The following is a 20,326-nucleotide window of genomic DNA, read 5'->3' as shown; positions in this document are numbered from 1 at the left end:
CAGAAAGACTGTGTATATGTACAAACAAACAAACATACACATACATACACACATACACATGTGATATATATATACACAAAAATAAAACGTTGAGATCCTACTGAGGACTAAAATCAGATTTCTCTTCTTAAAAAGATTCCAGTAAGTTCTCAAATACAGTGAATTTTGTGTGGCACTATGGACCACTTGAGCTGTCTAGCCTTCTGGAATTTGATCTTCAGATTACTTTGGACTAGGGTATGAGAGGCAGCAAAAGAAAAGACTAAATTGGGTTCATGCTAGGAAGCTGTATTTGGAGGAAATGTTCCTTGATCGGACAGATGGGCTAGGACAGAAATGTTTTATTACTGCTATTAAGTAGAAGGCATCAATGAAAAAGGGAAAGCGGTGAATTTCAAAGCTAGAATAAAATTTGCCTTCTTGCAAGTCTAATCTCATTTTAGTGACTTATGGCTTTGAGTAGATATATGTAGTTAAGACTATTGTTGTCTTTTGATAACCATTTAACTAACCAAGTCATTCCTAACTGGTTTTTCATTTCAACTACTGTCTTTTGCTAAATCTCAGATAACCAGGAAATGAGCAAGATGAGAAAGACAAAACACACTCAGTTACAACCTGAGTAGCCTAAGACCAGATTTCTATAATCATTTTCTTCACATTCCAATATGTAAGTCCTCAAGGTCAACTGATCTACTTTTTTGAAACTGGAAGGAATTGAGTCCACTTTAAAACAACATGAAATGCAAGACAGAACTGATTTTTTTTAAAGCTGAAAGAGAACTAAATGATGAAAACAAAAACATTCCCTTATTTGAAAGGGGAGAAAAGCCTTCCAAATGTGATTTCGCCTCTGTTAAATGACAAGCTTTGTGACCACAAAATTGTTTTCTATGAAACTGTGAAAGCCTGCTAAAAGGGACCAGAAACTTGTTTCTCCTGCTTAGTTTAAAAAAAGGCAGCCCACTTCACAAAATGAAACAAAAGGTACTGTCACAGAAGAACCAAAGGAAGGAAGTCACACACCAACGTCTGTGTCTATGGTATGGGGATGCAGAAAGCCAGCTCTTCCAGCTGTCAAGTGAAAGTAGCACTTGGTTTGAGTATTCTACATCGTATTTACAATTATTTCTGTTGGAACATTCCATTGCCACAGACCCAAACATTTGAGTAAAATTGTCTTGTGCTCTGTCTGTTGAGAAAGTATGCCCACACAGTACAGTGCTTATTTGTAGGAGAGTCTGAGTAAGCAAGAGAGCATCAAATTGGCACCATTAAATATGGCCAAGCTGGCATGTTCAATACAGTTAGGAAACTATTTCACGAACTTCAGAAATTAAGATTAAAAGAGAACTGAAAATCAAAACAAAGAAAGGAACTGTTGAGCCTTTCCCAATAAAAATGTCACACAATGTCACATATATTCCTGATTATTTAGATTTAATAAATACAATACAGCATCTGCTACAAAACTACTGAACTTGGTAATACTTGCTTGGATTTAACATGGAGATTTCTATACTCATAGAAACTTTGAGAGATTGTCTCAATCAATATAATCTAAATCACTGCACAATCTGGACTGCATCAGTACTCTTCAACCCTTATTGCTAAACTATAACCAGCACTTCAGTTAAGGTATAAAAATGCGGATAAACAGCAATATTCATCATAATAAAAAGCTGTATTTACCCAAAAATCTACGAAGTTTCATCGTATCTAACTGGAAGTGTTCAATTAGTCCATGAAGATTAAACAGATGAAAGGTTAAGCTGACTAGACTGTTTCCTAAAAATAAGATGAAAATACTAAATTCATTGGAAGCCATGAAATCAGTGACTCTTTCATAAGAAATGTATTATTTCAAACAAATTGGTCACAAAAATTATACAAGCAAATTTCTCTACACCAATTTATGATAAAATACTTAAATCCTACTGCATGACAAGATTCCATTAGCTATCTCCTCTAGTAATCACCAGTGTTTGTGCATAATTATAATACATTCACCAATTGTCCACTGTCAACTGATAAGAGGAAAACGTTACTGAACATTAAAAAAAGCAACAGGTTTGAACGTACAAACCTGTTACAACGGTATTCAACTTTGTGGTACGTTGCATCATGATTCTTATAAACAGACATACAGTTTAAAACTGAATACAAAAATAACCAGGCGAAGGAAAAAGCTAACCAACACTATCAATTAGTGTACATAGTACATATGGTATCTCTCATTTTCATCATGTATTTTGCTAAACTATTCCTTATTTCACCAAGAACCCAAAGAAAAAGTTTGAAGTTTCTCTTGGAAATTTATACTATTAACAAGCTTACAATATACCTCACCTACTCATAGCTATAATACTACAATCACTTGCAGTGGTAAAACAAGTAAAACTGTAAGAGACAGAGAAATAGCTTGCAAATGTTTACTTGAAGTAGCTTGCTTATTTACTCTGCAAACAGTATGTAGCAGCAGATAACTCACTTTTGGTACACTGACAATCTTCATTTAGTGGGAACTAACCTAGCACAGACAGAAACTGAGATACAAAAGGCCAAAAATTTTTGCTAAATCGAGCTTACTACTAGGCTTGAAGTACGTGCATGTGCACACCACTTTCTCACAATAAGATACACAATTCTTTGAACAACATTTACTGAGTAGCTTGTTTCTTACAGGCTCGTCCAGGGTTGTTCATCAAGCAGAGTTTTATATACAGCGTTCTCCCCTTGCAAACTTTCAAGAACAAGACTGCCTGTTCAAAATGTCCTCCTAAAATGACTAAATTAGGATGCAAAGAGGATGGTATAGAAAGGCTTCCACAATAGAAACTGTACTGGTAGTATCAAAAATGTATTTGGAAAAAAAGCATATTTAAAAGGTAGAGAAGGTCTCATATAAAAAGGATGATTTCAGATTATTCCCATCTGATAAACTAATCTGATATAAGCTATGCTTGCAAACAAGTTAACTTGCACACATAGCTTTTTTCCATTGTTAACTAGTCTCAAGTTTATCGATGTATACAAACATTATATTCATAAAAATCCTCACTGTTTTCATTTTTTATATCTGGTCCTGTATTAAATCAAACTGTGAGGATACTACTTTTACACTAGACTAAGCCAAGCATTCCTTCAACAAAACAGGAGAGAAAATTATCTTTTGGTGCCCTGTTTTCCTTTCTGAACTTCATTTCTGTTTCTTTCCGCCAACTTTAGATGCTCTAACTGCATCTCTGCTACCAACTCTATTCGACTGATGTAAAACTTGCAAGAGCTGCCCTCCATTCACTTCCCAGACTGGCACAAACATTGCCATGATGCTGGACTCGCTCATCTTCTCCTTTCATTCTATTCAAAACTCAGCTTCCATTGCTGTGATTATAATACAAAACTACACCGTACCCACTGCAGCAGCCCTCCCTCCTCCTTTCCAGCACATCTACAGATCTCTCAACTGTCTGTCCAGAACTTAAACAATACTGTATTTGATATTTTTTAACCAACTACTTCTGTAGTTCCTACTGCTATTCGTAATGGGTGTGCTAACCTAACTATAATATTTTCTTCCTTTTTGTATTTTGTGCAAGCTATGCATACCGCAGCTTCTGTCTGCTCAACTCCTAATTCTCTAGGTATTCTATTATATGTCCTAATTATAATGCATTCATACCAACATGCCTTCTTATTGTACTGTAAAGTAACAGAGCTATTCTATCTAACATTAAATTTATCAGAAAAATACTTGTTCAATATCAATGACTTTTTGGACACAACCATATAAATTACCAGCATTCCATAATTAAAAAAAAAGACTAAATTAGAAAAATTATTGTTAATTTATATCAAATTACTACTTCAAATTACTACGAGAAAACAGCAACCTACAAAGTATAAGAAGGGCCTCTTCTGCAAATCAGTGATTATCATCAGTACTGACAGTAACAGTATTTTAACAGAGTGACCAGGCAAACTAGGATTTAGATTAAAGACTATTAAATCAAAAAGTACTACCTGATGAAATTTGTGCTTTTTAGTGAACAAGCAATCACATACCACAACATAAGAGCAATAGTTAAGTTATGCTAAGAGATAAAACAGAAATGAAATAGCAAAAGTAAACTCACCATTTGTCAGTCTATCAAAAAGAAAAATATCAAAATTCCAATTTCCAACCTTCTCCAGCATACACTGAAAGAAAACACAAAAGCTATCACTTTTTTCTCAGTATATGCCTATCCTCCCGTAGCCCAGAGGAGTATTTAAGATTTCAGAGACTGATGCAAGTGTTAGGATTTCTATATACAAAAAATAGCATTAAAATAATAATTAAATTTGTCTGGTAACTGGAAAACTTTAAAATACATGTTGCAAATTGAAAAACTGAAATACAAGAAGTATCTTGGCAGTACTGGCTTGAGATTTTCCCTTCACCCTTTAGTCAATTTCTTAAAAGAAATAAAATTTAAAACAATTAGGTTAACAGAAACAGTATGACAGAATAACTCTGTGTTCAGACTTCTTCCACTTTTAATTTTTGCAATGAGCTACTAGTTAATCTCTGTGTAGTCCTTCACCTTGGTTTCTCTCTTTCCCTTGTTGTTTACAGAAGAGAAACAATATCTAGATGCTTTACTAGACATGAGCCAAGCTTTTTTTTTTAAGAAACTAGCTTTTGACTTTCCACCTCACTGAACTAGCACTTCTTCACAGCTGCTCCACATGACCTGTTCTTCCAGCAAGAGGGATGAACGAGAACAGCAAACAGCACTCGAGGCCTCACCAGAGTTCAGCAGTCACAATCCTTGCTTCCCCTATCTCTATCAGAAATACCTGCCCAGCACATTTTACAATGGATACTTGCCTTCTCCTATTCTCATTAGACTGGTAGAGCTGTTTCATGATCCAATTACTATGTTCTAGCTTTTCTCCACCAGCCACTAAAACTCAGCTGCCAGAAGAAACAAACAGCATTAACAAGATCTTTCCGCTGTTTAATTAAATGTACATTTTTTTAAATCCATCCTCCAGGTTATCAGGTTCTTCCTACACTGCAGCCTGATTACATGCCACACGGATACGATGCATTGTAAGTGTACTCCTTTTCTGTGTCAAGGTGACGAACAAGAAGCTTTACACACAGCCATGAAGATGACACAGCCTTTGGGATCCTGAATAACCTGTAAACTTTGCCTGCTCATTCCTCTTCAGCTCTATCCATCCTCTGTCCCCAGTTCACGAGCCCTTCATCCAACTAACTATTCTTCTAGTACTGCCTGTCTTCTCAGTATGCTTTACAGCAGCGCAGGCATATTAGAGCTATCACACTTTTCTTTTCTAGAAGAATTGCCTACCAAAGAAAAAGTCAGTTTGGCATAATAATCTTCTGATAAATCCATTTATGCATTTTATTGAGTCTTCAGTAGTAGCTAGTCACTTTTCCAGATGTTCAGTAATAAGCTTAGACTAAAAAGTAAAGGGGGGGGTAATACTTGTCCAAATTGCTCCATTAAATTTCTTAAATAGTTACATTTTTCTTTCTTCACTTTTTCTTCAGTTATTACAGTGCATCCTCCATTCACTGCAGTTATTAAAAAAACTGCTAGCCATATAAGCTTTAAAAATCATCCCAGTAAACTTGTGGGAGGTGAAGGAGTTTGTTAAAAACCAGGTAATTTTGGCTAGACTTTATTAAGATACAGACATATATATACACACACTCAAACACACACACATATATAAAAAATACATGCTTAAAAATTTGTATTTGGCTGCACTATCTCTTAACATAAGATATAGTTATATACTAGTGAATATTTTTAAAAACAAACTTTAAAAAAAAAATCAAGCAACCAACCTTTGCTTGTCCATTATAATCATCATCTAAAATGTTTGAAGAATTTGGAACAGTGATACCACGGAAAAAACGGGAAGATCTCAGGTATCGCTGGAAACTAAGCAACCTTCTCACATTTCTCGCAGACACAGACACCTCGATTTCAGAATTTGCTACAAAAAACAAGAAAATAAATACTCTCTCTAATAAAACTTTACCAAAAAAAGACTGTTCAGGGAAGTTTGGTACAACAAAGGCACTGCATTTTTTTTTTTAATTAGTGAATCAAATGTTTCAGACACAGAGATTTTTATTAATAGGAAGTACAGAGCAATGGCTTAGAAAAGAAAGTTTTCTATGTAAGCATCCTGTAAAGAAAAACAAATATTTAAATCATAGCTGAAACTTATCTTCTTAAGGAACTCTGTTATTGAAAGGACAGAAATATTATGGAAATTGTGTAAAAACACACACAGTATTCCAAACAAGTTCTTTTTGGAAAACTGCTCTCATGTATACACTTCTAATCCGTGTCCCCAGCAAATCATGTAAGACGTACACCAGCAAGAGAGTATCAGTAATTGTGTGTTGATACAGGAGTTACAAGTACGTTTTGAGCATGTACAAATAAAACTTTCACACAGATTTTAAAGCTCAGAAATTCTCTTAACTTTACTGGCAAAGTTTTAAACACACTCAAGTGATTTTGGTGCTTTTGCAGATAATAATGCTCAGAATCTCTCCTCTGCCAAGCAAGGACCACATTTACTTTCACAGCACATATAATTCCCTTTCCCAATACAGCGAAAACACTACAGACAATTGTTTTAGCCTGTTTGCAAAGATTAATCCAAATATTTTGCTTTACTCTTATTAGGTTAACTGGTTTAGCCATTCTAACAACTGATGCTAGCTTATGTTCAATTCTACTTGATATGCTTGAAGTGCTTTAGAAACCTGAAGATCAACCTACGCATAGCTAGTTTCTTTGCAACGGGCCAGATAATTTCATTCTGAAATATTTAAGGCCAAACTTGCCCTTTACTTTCTTTTCAGCAGTACCCCCAACAACAGTTTTACATAACCAACAGCCAATAATCTTGATATTCCCTCATTCTGCCTGAAATGACTTATGTTAAAAAAAAAATTAAAAAAAAAAGGTATTAAGGAAGGAAGTCAATGCAAACACGCTCTTTTCAAAAAAATGCAGGTCCTCGAAACCAACACGAGCCAACTTTGTAGTACAGACCTCTTGTCTTTCCAAGGACAAGGCATATTAGAAATTGTTGAAGCAAGCAGTTACAATTTTAGTTCTTAAAATCAGTCTAAAATATTGTACAGGGGAAGGTGTGGCCTTATTAACAACCTCAGTTAAAAGCCTCAGTGATTTCTAGTGAAAGCAGTTTAATTCTACATAAGATAAATCTTTATCCATATAAATTCTTCTCCCTGAAGAAATTCTGACATACTCTCTATTCTACATTAACTCATTAATATATTAATTTCCAATCTACACTAATAAAATGCAGCAGCATTTCACATCAACAGTCTGCGCTAACAGAGGTTAAACTGACAAAACTGGAATATACCTTCTGACATGCCTGAAACGCTTCATCAAGATACTGAAGTTCCCACCAGTTTCAAAGGGCTAACACAGACAACTTCACGTGAAATATCTTTTTTCAAGTCATCATAATTAAGGCCAAGGGTGCTTCCCCTGGAGACACTGGTACATATATATATATCTATCTCCTAGTTACATAAGCAGGTGTACTACATACAATAAAGCTTGCTTATAAAGCAACATTCACATGTACAGTAGGCAAATAAATAGATTCTGTCACAGTGCATTACTCTACCAATATTTCTAACCACATTTGTTAGCATGAGATTACAGTCTGAGCACTGCCAGCCTGCAGAACAGAGAAGCAGGGAGCAATACAGCTGCTCCCGTTAACAGAGCGTAGGTTTCAGGTAAGAAGTTTTTCCCCCTCAGTCTTGATCCAGTCCCTTAAAATCCAAATTTCAGAGCAGAAGTCATTAGGTTTGAAATAAAATAATATAAAATGGGTATATTTAGGTCATAAAATGATCTAAAATGTCCACAAAGTCACATACAAAATCCAGGAACTTTGCTAAATCTCAGTAAAATGAAATATTTTAAATAGGAGAAATCATCACTCTTCTGGAAATACAGATAGCTTTCTTGATCACAAGTAGTCTTTTACAGATCTATACTTAACAAAACCCTACTTTTGTTGTCATACTACAAATAAGTCTCACTGTCACAGATGCCACCTGTTAATCTTTAGCAGAACAGCATGACGTATAATACACGTAAAAACAGCTTTTGTCAGCGAAGCACACAGAAATGCGGTAATTTGGCAGTATAGGCCTGCGCTAAACCTATATTTGTGTTCATAAGTCATTTGGGGGGCTGCACGTGTTTCTGCTTCAGTATTTTTTGTGATGATGATGTGGGTACAGAGGCAAATGAATTACTCAGTTTTCTGTGAAGCTGAACAGTCATTACTCTTTACTTTGCAATATGCTATTGAGACATTCATCTTAAAAAGATTTTAAACTCTCTAAATTATCATCAGTTTGTATAGTTTGTCAACCACAACTCTTCTACAGTAATGCTTTTTCTCTCCCTTACTTAAAAAAAAAGGGGGGGGGGGGAAGAAAAAAAAAGAACAAGAGCACTGCTCCAGCTGATGCAATTCAAACAAGCAACAACAAAGGCAACTTCATTCCAGCTCTCCTGGCAGCAACACTGCTATTACAGAATCACAGAACAGCTGAGGTAGGAAAGGACCTCTGGAGGTCATCTAGTCAAACTCCTCTGCTCAAGCAGGGCCACCTAGACCACGTTGCCCAGGACCATGTCCAGGTGGTTTTTGAAGATCTCCAAGGATGGTGACTTCACAACTTCTCTGGGCAACTTGCACCAGTGCTCAGGCACCCTCACAGTGAAAAAGTGTTTCCCGATATTCAGAGGGAACCTCCTGTATTTCAGTTTGTGCCCATTGCCTCTGGTCCTGACACTGGGCACCACTAGTAAAGTCTGGTTCCATCCTCTTTCCATCCACACTCCCTGAAGGTATTTAGGTACATTGATAAGATCCCCCTTGAGCCTTCTCGCCTCCAGGCTGAACAGTCCCAGCTCTCTCAGCCTTTCCTCATCAGCCCCTTAATCATCTTCCTGATGCTTTGTTGGACTCCCTCCAGCATGTCCATCTCTCCTGTGTACCAGGGAGCCCAGACCTGGACCCAGCACTCCAGGTGTGGCCTCATCAGTGCTGAATCAAGAGGCAGGATCACCTCCCTCCACCTGCTGGCAATGTTCCTCCTAAATGCAGCCCAGGATACCATTCACCTTCTTTGCTGCAAAGGCACATGGCTGGTTCGTGTTCAACCTGGTGTCCACCAGGACACCCAGGTCCTTTTCTGCCAAGCTGGTTTCCAGCCGGTCAGTCCCCAGCCTGTGCTGGTGCCTGGGGGTGTTCCTCCCCAGGGGCAGGGCTTTGCACTTGCCTTTGAACTACTATTTATTCCACATGTATAGCCCAAGTTAGGTAATAACAGCTTGACCAAACATCCTATCATTTAAATATGCAATAATTGGAGTAACTTCCAAATGAGAAAAGAGATTTTGAGCCCTGCCAGCCCTTTGCAGTTCCAGAACACCTAATTCAGGGGGACTACACCAACCCCAAAAGTAAATTGCTCTCTCTTTAATAGCTAAACATTTGCTATGGGACAATTCAGAATATGTGAGTCAGATGTGGAGGTTTGACAGGTAATTAATTTAAAAAGGAGGCTGAAAAAGAAAATAGCTAGCTTTCAAGGAAGGCAGGGGGAGGGGTGTTAAAAAAAAAAAAAAAGATAGGTTCTTCAGCTGCAGGAACACTGATAGCATCCACACTTGCAGTTTCCTTTTCCTCACAGATCAATTATTATGAAGGATACAAAAATGAACCGCTTTGTGGTTCTGGCAGACCAGCAAAGACAAGTTCATGGGAAGGACTGGTAAACTGAATGATAAAGTTGTGCAATGGAAACTTGGTATTTCCCCCCTGGCACAAGTGGAAAACTCATTCCCTTTATATGCATGATTAATATGAGAATGTCAGCCTACCCTCTTCTATCATGAGTCACGAAACAAGATGCTAATTTCAGAGACCCTACCAAAGAAAGGTTCAATAATGTATTTATAATGGGAAGAAGGTGAAGAGTGCATTACATTTGCTCAAGAAAAAGCATGCTGCAAAAACATCGCTCCTCCCAGCCCAAAGTCCTTCATTTCATTTGGAGCTTGCAGCGTGCTAAATGTCTTCCTAACGCCCAATAGTGGCCATTTCCTCTTAAGAGATAAGGACAGTTTAAGGACAAATTAGAATGAGAAAATAAATAAATGTATATGACATTTACAGTCTCGAGAACTGAAACAGAATGAAAGCCAAGTCAGGATGTCGGGCATGTTAAGAAGGAAGCTACAGCATTCAGAAGTGCCTTCAATGCAAAGAACCAGAAGACCGAAACTACAGGCCTTTGTGCCTAGTCAACAGCAGCTCTCCCGTCACATTCTTCTTCCCTTCTTAACTCTTCATGCCCTACTTAAAGTTAGAATATCAGCCAAAGTAGTTATTACTTCCAAGTTACATTTTTGTTAAAATGATTATATTTTTGTTTCTAAGCATCTTAAGTGAGATGCTGGTATAATAAAAAATGCCTTTCTCTAAAATAAAGAAAAAAGGAATAATTCTCTTCACTAACATCAGTTATTTTGCTAATGATAGATGTATACAGCAAGAAAATAAAATAATGCAAGTCATCTCCATGCAACAGATTTCATCTGTATTCCAAGACACTTATTTTAATCTCTCTTCCCACTCCCCATCTTTTAAGTGTGTTGTACTTCATGAAGACCTAAAAAAAAATCATCACGTTTCACAGGGATATTAAATATTTATTTTTATCATGCTGAAATAAAAATACAAAATAAGTAAAGACAAGTGACAATCGCTTACAAAATCACAATAAACTGATATATTTATTCTCAGAATTTTTGCATCTTTCCTATAATAAGGACAGACAACAAAAGGAAAAATGACAACTTAATTATGGTTTGATTTAATTTTTTATTAATAGAAACCTTAAATCCTAGCAAAATGCTTCAACTTTCTTTTAATGCAAAGATAAAGACTCACAGCCTCTGGTCGAAACAAGGCTACCCAGCATAAGAACTATACGTCCATTTCTTCCCTGCTACAGCTCAAAAGGTAAATAGGAAATTATCCATTATAAAAATAATTTAATTTTGCTACTACCAATAGAAAGAGCTTAACTGGGGATCTCTTGTATCACTGCCACTAACAGAAAAAGGAATTTAAGAAAATATTTGAGAGGCTGGATCTTTCTTATGTTTGAATGTGAAACCTGAAGTTTGAAGTGCGTAGGTCCACCAGAGGAGTTTTTTTCCTAAAAAATTCAAGGAAATCTCTTCTTTTCATAGAAGTAATCTCTCACAATTTTTCCATATTAAACCCAACTACACATTTATCATTTTTACATAGCAGATACTATCACCAAACCTGGCATGATATCTGAAAGCTTCCACTACCTGTAAATATATATGTTTGAAAAATATTCCATTTCGCATGCCAATTATAACTGTATTTCTAAGGCCTTCCAGGATACAAATAATTTTCTATTTATGAATAATTTGCAAGTATTATTTAGCATTTCACACCACTAGAGGGACCCATAAGCATTCTAATTTCACATCTATTCCCATCAAACCATTAAGAAATGTGTTCTATTAGATCCATACACATTTAAAAGAATATTTTAAGTCCTGTTATTTAGCTCTTCTTTAAGTTTCCCACTCATTACTTGCATTTTAAAGTACTTTTCAGACATTCAGTACTGAAGTCATATATAAAACTATGATTTCGTTTGGAAGATGTAATTTCAGCAAGGATTTTAAAGTTACATATAAAGAGTACTGGTGTCTAAATTACCTTATTATACTTCCTGTCTTCCTTAGAACCACTCTGAAGCCCTGCTTAGCATCACTGTAAGGCACTATACCCCCTCTTCTGCTTAAAAGAAAAAAATAAGCCACTGTTTTGTTTTTAATGTATCGTATATACGTATTTATACACACATTCATACATTCATACATTTTTTTCCAAATAATAATGATCACCAGAAAATATGCTGTGGGTTAAGAATTAGTTAAACAAACATGGCTTTGCAAGCATCTTCTGACTGAGTGGAATCAGGAAAATTTGTTAAGTTTCAAGAAACTCTAGTAGTACCACAACTGTAATAAAAACTCTAGTAGTTTTCAACAGATCCTCCCTGATGGAGGCCAACTGCTAGGCATCACCACCACGAAAGACGACTCCTTTCCTGAAGGATCTTACAGAATTAAATACTGCCTTAGCAAAGTATAGAGCCACAGAACAGTAGAGTAATTTAGGTTGGAAGGGACAGAAAGGACTTCTGAGGTCCAGTTCTCTGCTCAAAGCAGAGCCAATTTGAGAGAAATTACTCAAAGTGCAGGGATTAGACTACTTCAGTATGAATTAAATGCCACTTCTCCAATGGCACTGTAAGCTAGCAAAAGTATAAAGAAAGCAAAAGCATACACAGCAGCAAAAGTATAAAGAAAGCACTGTGAAAAGGTATCTAAAGGATTCTACTCACATAGCTCTCTTGAGTTTCGGCTCCTCTTAATATTTCTGTAAACACCTCAGGAAGGATACAAAATCAAGTAAATTGAACAATGCTATTCCTGTGCTGGACTGCATAACATTTTGCAATTATCTTAGGACTAGGAAGCAGTATACACAAGGCATATTCTTTCCCTACCAGTTTACTGAATCATAACCCCAGCAATCCTGCAGTTGTGTACTTTTTTTTTTTTTACCTGAATCCACCCACTAGGTAAGGCAAATTGTAGCTCACAACAGCATAGTGTGAACTAAGAGACCTCACTGAATCAAAATATTTAGAGGAATATCATCAGAATACACATATATCCCTTACAAAAATGGGTTATTCTGGGTTAATCAAGATATTCATGGTCTTGAAGAACCAGTACACAACATGTAATGGTTAAACTCTTTTCCCAAAAGAAGGATAATATATTGCAGATCATCACCAAATCCTTTTCTTGATGTCTTCCAAGAAACCATCATTCTTTGGTGTTCTAGAAATCTTTACTTCTATGGCAATGGAATGCCAGAACCATCAAGTAATCCTTTTTGGCTATTTTTCACCGCCAGAAGTGAAAGAAGAATTCAAAAGTAACACATGGTGGTTGACAGAAAAAGAATATCCCTTAAAAGTCTGTATGACTGTCAATACAGAAGTCAAACTGGGAGCAGAGATGAAAACAAAAGAATTCTCACATACTTTGTGACAAATTGTCTAGCATTAAAAAAAAAGCCCTTCAGAATAAGCTACTTGGAGAAGGAACACATTGGAGAGGTTCAAAAGAAAATAAAAAAAACTAGAATGTGGCTATGTCTTCTTCTAAGATCAAACTTACCTCAGCAATAAAACACTGAGTGAGATGTACCAGTGCAAGACTCCAGAGCACACATGCTGTTTTACAGAAACTTGAAAAGAAAAAATTGTAGGTAAAATAACAGTCTAGGATAGCAAAAGAAAAAAAAAAAAAGAAAAAAATCTGTCCTGTATTCTCAATTGGAAGCTTTTACCCTGAAATCTTCCTTAACCAAGCTCACTTCAAGCTCACTTTTCACTTCATCTTTTCTGTTTTCTTTTGGCCAAAGCTGTATTTAGGACATTTTCTGTGACTTCCCCTTGTGTGACTGCATTCTCCACGCTAAACAGAAGTCAAAATTTCTCTCACATTGAGGAAAACAATTTATTTGAATAATCTGGATTGTGAATAATTAGATGACAATTTCAGAATACATCCTTCACAGAAAGGCAGCTTTTAGAGAAATCTCTTGAGTACAAGCTTCCCACTCCTCAGTGCTAGTATTTTCACAGGGAAACAAATACTTCATTCAACCTATGACCACACAGAAATCTTCTTGCATGACTTTATTCATTGTGAAACTCACCCTTCTTCACAGTAGACTGTTGAACAAGACACGACAATTACTCTTAAACAGATTCGGCTAGGTAATTCCTGTTTTCTTGAAACAAAAAAGGGCATTCAGCTTCATCTAGACTATGCTCATTTGATCTAAACCTCTAGATGGTATGGCCAAAAGCATGATCAGGTGCTGTTACACAAAGACTTCCCAAATTGTTTAAGGCAATCAGTTTGGATTTGAACTCTTCTTAGACTTCTGGCCTCTCAGCCATGAGAAGCCTAAATTCCCTGTCCAACGTAAACCTTTTCCAATGATTTGTGAGAGAAAAACTGAAAAGTTCAAAACAACATTGCAAACAGTAGATACCGACATCTTTGCCAGATCTCAAAGTAGCACATAAAATGTTCTGTGAACTGCAATTTCCAAGTAAACAGTCCGAAAGTTGTATACCAAAGATAAACTCTGTAATTTCTTCATGTGTTTGCACTCTTAAGAGAATTAGATTTATCCATCACCTATAAAAGTCACCTAAACTCTTCCATTCTTTCCTTTCCCCCCTAAAAAGGCTCCATATGCAACTGAGGAGAAGAACCATCTAAGTCTCAATGAAGCCTTAAGTTCCCATCACATCGTTTTCTCTATGTGAAGCACTGTACTGTATACAAGCATACAGTTTGGTTCAAAATTGAGTCATTCCTAAATGTTTACAGAAACATGCTGATTAACGCAAAAAACCCTTTCTTCTTTCTAAGATACTTTAACTCACAGATGTGACATATTTGGTTAGCCGTAAAACACAAAATAGAGCCACACGTGCTGGCAACATCACCATCTCCCCATAGAACCACGCTCAGACTAGAGTGGCACAAGAGAATTCTAAAAACCTTTTAACAAGATCTCCTCTATTCTGGTGCAGATACAACAGGAAAAGGAAGAAGAAAAAAAAAAATGTTTCCTCTCCACAAAACCAAAATATTCGGTTTTTATCTGGTTCTTCCAGACTATATCCAACAACCCTTTCCTAAAAGTTAATGCTTTCAAACTTGCTTTAAGTTGTATCTGTGTAAGGCACTTCCCAATATTTTTGCTGTTATCTTAATTATTCACTTTAGCTTCACTTTATTCATTTTGGCTTCACTTCTTCACTATAACATACTGTACACATCACTGAGCACATAGCTGATTGTTTTGGGGTTTTTTCAGGTGAAACAGTGAGTGATTGAGGCACTTTATATATTCTTTTGTTTGCGCATGGTAGAAAATCCTCACAAACAAAATCAAAGTTTCTTAAGTGTACGTGTGTATATACATATACACACACAGACACATACATATAAAAAACAACAGACATTACTGACAACCTCTCAATAGCAAGAAAACAAAACCTAACATTTTATTGCTGGTTTGCTATTTCTGAAAAAGGGAATATTTTTATACTGTCATTTACCAATTCTTCTACCAAAGATTTTATTTTGCATTAGCTTTTATCATATTTGACAAGATCGCAGACTGAATTACTATTTATGATGTCTTGAGTAATGTAAAAAAAAAATTAAAAAGTAATCACGTTAACTGTAGTCTGTAAACCAGCAGAGAGCAAGAGTGGTTATAACCACTGCAATCACATTTTCAGTAACTTCCATGAAAATCAAACAGTACATGCTGGGTTGTCAGACAGTAAACTACCAAACTCCCTCCTTGTTACTTGAGGAGTGAAAAGTAGGTCCGGTGCTCTATATTCAACTCAACAAAATATTACAGTGTATGTAATTTACTGTGCAACTGTGAAATATGTACATCCACTGAACAAAAACAGATCATTATATTTAAGGTAAAAATTTACTTCTGAGGAAGAAGGTTATGTAGCTGCTCTCTTCTCTCCAGAAATGGTGGCTTTTAGCTGCTAACTTGAGCCCATGGTCCCACACAGACATAATCAACAGACCACAGTAACAGAGAAACTACTCATTGATGTCCCAACGTTAACCAGTTACCAACCAACACAAAGAATACAATCCTGACTTTCCCCAGTCATCGGGAAGCAATCTTGCTGAAACAAAAATTTGTTTATTGAGCTATTTCTCCTGGCTAGTTCCTGCGATTAGCTATCACCCAAACTTAGTTTGATCATCAGTCAAATCCTGCATTTAATAATCCTCAGATATGACTCCCATACGCCACCATCTCTAGCAACAACAATACAGACGTTTTTCCAACAATCATTTTAAAATCGAATTTCCTAGAGAGAAGTTACCATTGAGAATACTTCTAGCCAATTTAGAAACTTGAATATTCATCTGCCAATTACAGGACTCTGGGATGAAGATGCAGACACTGAGCTTATAATCCTTAAGAAGAAACAGAAGTGGTCTTAAAAACTAAATGCTAACGAACTTTGCTTTGGTAATACTAGTTGAAGTTGCAAGTAAAAATACTGTTATGAAACAGAAGTGATTATTTTAAAAAAAGGACACAACAAAAAAACAGTAGCTTCCTGGAAATACAGTAATGCATTTAAAATTCAGTACTCTTCAAACCTACCAATAAAATATTGGGTTAAGAGCCTATTAATAAACTACTGGAAAAAGAGAACTGGTCAGCCGATTATTAGCCGGACTTCCTGAAAGACGTTCAACTTCTTCACAAAACATCATTGACAGAAAAAGAAAATAACGCTAAACAACAAAAGTTAGCTAAGCAAAATACAAAATGGCAATAACACTTCAACACTGTGAATGACAGCCAGTACATAAGTCATCTGCAAAACAGGTAAGCAACGATCATTGCAAATTATTTAGAACCACAGAGTAAAGTTAGTGGAGAGTAGAAGAAAGTTACAGTGAAAGTTTACAAACACCATGAAGGAAGCACATCCATGCGTTACTGATGTTCAGTATGCAGGTGTGGTGGTGGTGGGGGGGAGCCAACATTCAGATGGTTTGGTCTGCTTCAGCTGCCGAAGAGACCCTTTTCAGTCCAGTTTTTGCCCCCAGCAAAGAGCAGCTGGCTGGCTCCTCTCACATGCTGCCTATTGCTCATATGGGTGAACATTTTTCAGCCATGTAGTTCTATGTGGCGAAATCCTTCTGGAGTTACCGGGGGTGGGTGGGGAGAATATTCTAAAAATGAGGTCAAATCTGATTGCCACAACTTCTCTCTACCTGCAGTCTGATAGTACAATACTAAAACTCTTTTCCTTAAAACAATTAAGGAAACACTAATCAGGACTCAATTAGCCTTGCAGAGAAAAAGAAAACATTTTACTGATTTTAAAAAAAAAAAAAAAAACAAAAAACCAAAAAAACCCCCACCCCACATTTATGTGAATGAATAGATAATATAGTGATATGGTGAAAGATGGGGCTGAATTCCTTACTGCCTTTGAAAGAAACTCCACAATGTAGCAGGAGTCTGAAGTCAAAAAGCAATGCTGTGCAACAGGCCACAATCCTGAAGTGCAAAAAAATCTGACTATAATATGGCAACTCTGAAAACTGCCACAGCAGCTGACTCAAGAGGGACGTTACAGCCAAAGAATTTTTTGGGCCTCCTAGGAACATTCTTTGCTGTCATCAGACACCACAGTTGATGCTGCTAAAAGTTGGTACCTGTGCCTGAACATGTAGGGGCAAGAAGAAAGGGTGTGAAAATCCTTTTCCTGATTAGTCATGATCTATCTGCCTGATGCACAATCATCAGAATGGAAAGAAACAGCATGATGAGTACCACAGAAAATACAGTTAATTTGACAAAAGCAATCTCATCATACGTGACTGCCTTTTAACAGGTAGTTCTTTTAATACTTCTGTTAGTATTTTCCCGTATCAGCATGAAATGCCACACATATATATAGACAAAACGACATAGTTATGCAATTCGTAAATCGCATGCTATTTCTACAGAGAATTTTTATTATACTCAACAGAATTACCAGGAATTGAGACATAATTCTTATCCTCGTTATTGAAAAAAAATCAACATATCATACTCTTCAAACTTTGTTTTCTCACCTATTTTATGATGCTAACTTTTGAATGAAACTAAGAGTTTAAGAGTTTTAAATTTAAGTAGTGATCGACTTTTGAAAAGAGTAACTTCAGTTAAGATCAGAATATTAATTAGACCAGTTTCTGCCACTCATTTTTATTAATAAGGTAATTACAACAACCACACTTGTTACCATGAAATAAGTTTTTCTAAATCTCTCCATTGCATTCAGAATACTTGGAATTGTGCTGATACAATGTTGGTACAGATACTTTATGACACTTAATACATTAATATTATTGGCATAATTTAATTAAGACTTAAATCCCCTGCACTTTTGCTGCATATTGGTTTGGTGGTTATTGAAGCTTTTATATTACACTAACCACTGACATATTTAGTTATAACGATACAGATGTAAAGAAAAAAAATAAAATTATCTGAAAATATTCTTCTTCTAACACTCCTTTTTTGAGAAAAAATGTTTCCTAAAATACATAATAAAAAAAATTGTCTGAGGTTTTCTTAGAACACTTTAATCTTAAGTAAAGATTTGTCTATGTCCAAAAAATTTAAGTCCTAGCTACATGTTTGAGTAAATGTAATGTTAATTGATTTTGATAAGGTCAAGAATATTTACATCTACTGTAATTCTCTTCAAACATCATCCTGGACCAGGCCCTTCTTCTGCTTTATAAAAGCAGGAGAGTATTCTTCTCAGCTGATTGTGTCTGCCAAGTAAGAAATCGGCACACACATCAGTAGCTGTATATAAGATAGTCTTCATTTCCATAGGGATTCAGGTCTAAATTCAATGACTTTAAACTATATTTTTAAAAACAAAAATTTAGCAGTGAAGATTTTCCTCTTCTATTTTTGGTAGTGAAGTAGCATGAAAGATTTTCCTAAGAAGTCTAAAAAATGGTCTTGCTATATAAGCTGCTAACTTTATTTTTAGAGGCTCAGTAGTTAAAATTAATGGAAGCCTTTGTTTATTTGTCATTTATCTGCTTTTAAATACTTACAGTGAAAAATACGGAAATCAATGTATGGATGAGAACCTCTTCTCTCTGTTTCAAATCCTGCCCGACTTCTTACTCGCACATCTCCTAGAAACAGGGTCAAGAGTGAAATAAAAGTGTGGAAGAGTGGCAGAGATAAAAATGCAAATGAACATAGCCTGGAGGGGTAAAGATTCATGTACTTAATGGAGGAGGGTTATTCAAACAATAGGCCTACTTCAATGCTTTTTGTTTTAAAGGTGAAATTCAAAACAAAGTTTGAAGACTTGTTAAACATGCAATTGCATGCTTTCTTGTCAAAATCTCTCCTGCCTAAGCATACGTTGCCAGAAGCATGTGATAAGCATTCAGATGAAATTAGGAACAGCTTGCTACACCAGTATGGTAAAAATGCACCTTAATATGAAAGGAAACAAGAACATTAAAAGTTGACTCGTTCCTCAGTTACACACATAAAACGATAACATTTTGTATAATACAAAAAAGATTCAGCTTCTAGAAATGGTAGCTTTTAGCAAATAAGCTAGTTACAATACGGTTTATATTATAGAATAGAGTATTTTCCCACTAGCATTTACTTACTTGTGCTCAGCTGTTTGAATATTACACAAGAGCCTATTAAAATACCAAAACTCAGTATTAAAATTTTATCAAACTATTTTGCACTGCAATTAGCTTTAACCTGAATCTTTTAGCATGCTAGTTGATTTCTACTTATGCATTTTACCAACTGAAAGCTGATCAGTATTCTTTCATTAGGTATTTGTATGTATTAATGTAAGTAGTTCACCTGGATTAAAAGCTTTCACTTAAAATCCTTTAGCAATTACAAATTTGGGCAAACCTTTGACGATCAAATGCAATGGTGTTTCCCTCCTCAAATATAACAAAAAAGTGAAATTTAAGATGTGAAAATGTTCTGGTTTCTAATCATGAAAATCCTTCAAGTGTTGTATTCTCCTCTCCTCAAACAGCGATTTTCGTATGAATCGAAACTAAGTATTCGACACAAGGAACTAAGACTGATTTTATAAGAACAAAAGAAAAATATAGCTATTTAATTTCCAGCAACTGATAACATCTTGAGAGTGTTTTTTCCCTTTTCTTCTCCAACCTGCTAATTTGTAATGCTGAAGCAGGCAACTTGTCAGAAAATAGCTAAAGATACTGACTAAAACTTCAGTAATATACTTTTAATACTTAACAGGTATCTTTCTAGAGATACATATCTATAAACACTGACATACCTAGTGACACACACTTCACATGAATGTTATGCTGGAAGGACCACAAAAAGATAAGCAGGCCCAGGACTCCACAAAAAATGAGTCTAAAGTTTACATATCAGTAAAGACATACTAAATACATGTGGTTCTCAGTTATTACTC

General features: G+C 35.8%; 1 protein-coding gene across 7 annotated transcripts in view; it reads right to left on the bottom strand.

Annotated features, from left to right (window-relative positions):
- PDE7A (phosphodiesterase 7A) overlaps positions 1 to 20,326 on the bottom strand; it is a 76,276-nt gene that overhangs the window by 9,616 nt on the left and 46,334 nt on the right. For 2 of the 7 annotated variants that reach the window (XM_087752243.1, XM_087752259.1), the window contains exons 3-7: positions 19,521 to 19,553; positions 18,942 to 19,025; positions 5,867 to 6,018; positions 4,137 to 4,200; positions 1,693 to 1,788 (exon numbers count right to left, since the gene is read on the bottom strand). In XM_087752243.1, the coding sequence (XP_087608369.1) occupies positions 1,693 to 1,788; positions 4,137 to 4,200; positions 5,867 to 6,018; positions 18,942 to 19,025; positions 19,521 to 19,553 (429 nt within the window). The remainder of the gene's footprint in view (positions 1 to 1,692; positions 1,789 to 4,136; positions 4,201 to 5,866; positions 6,019 to 18,941; positions 19,026 to 19,520; positions 19,554 to 20,326) is intronic. The other 5 variants (XM_087752251.1, XM_009461630.2, XM_087752284.1 and 2 more) reach the window with 3 other exon arrangements.

The sequence above is a fragment of the Nipponia nippon genome, unplaced genomic scaffold (assembly GCF_047370975.1).
Source record: "Nipponia nippon isolate SJK-2023a ecotype South Korea unplaced genomic scaffold, ASM4737097v1 scaffold_1, whole genome shotgun sequence".
In the NCBI taxonomy this organism is placed as follows: Eukaryota; Metazoa; Chordata; class Aves; order Pelecaniformes; family Threskiornithidae; genus Nipponia; species Nipponia nippon.
The sequence above is the reverse complement of the archived record's forward strand: the minus strand, read 5'-3'. Positions and strand labels throughout refer to the sequence as shown.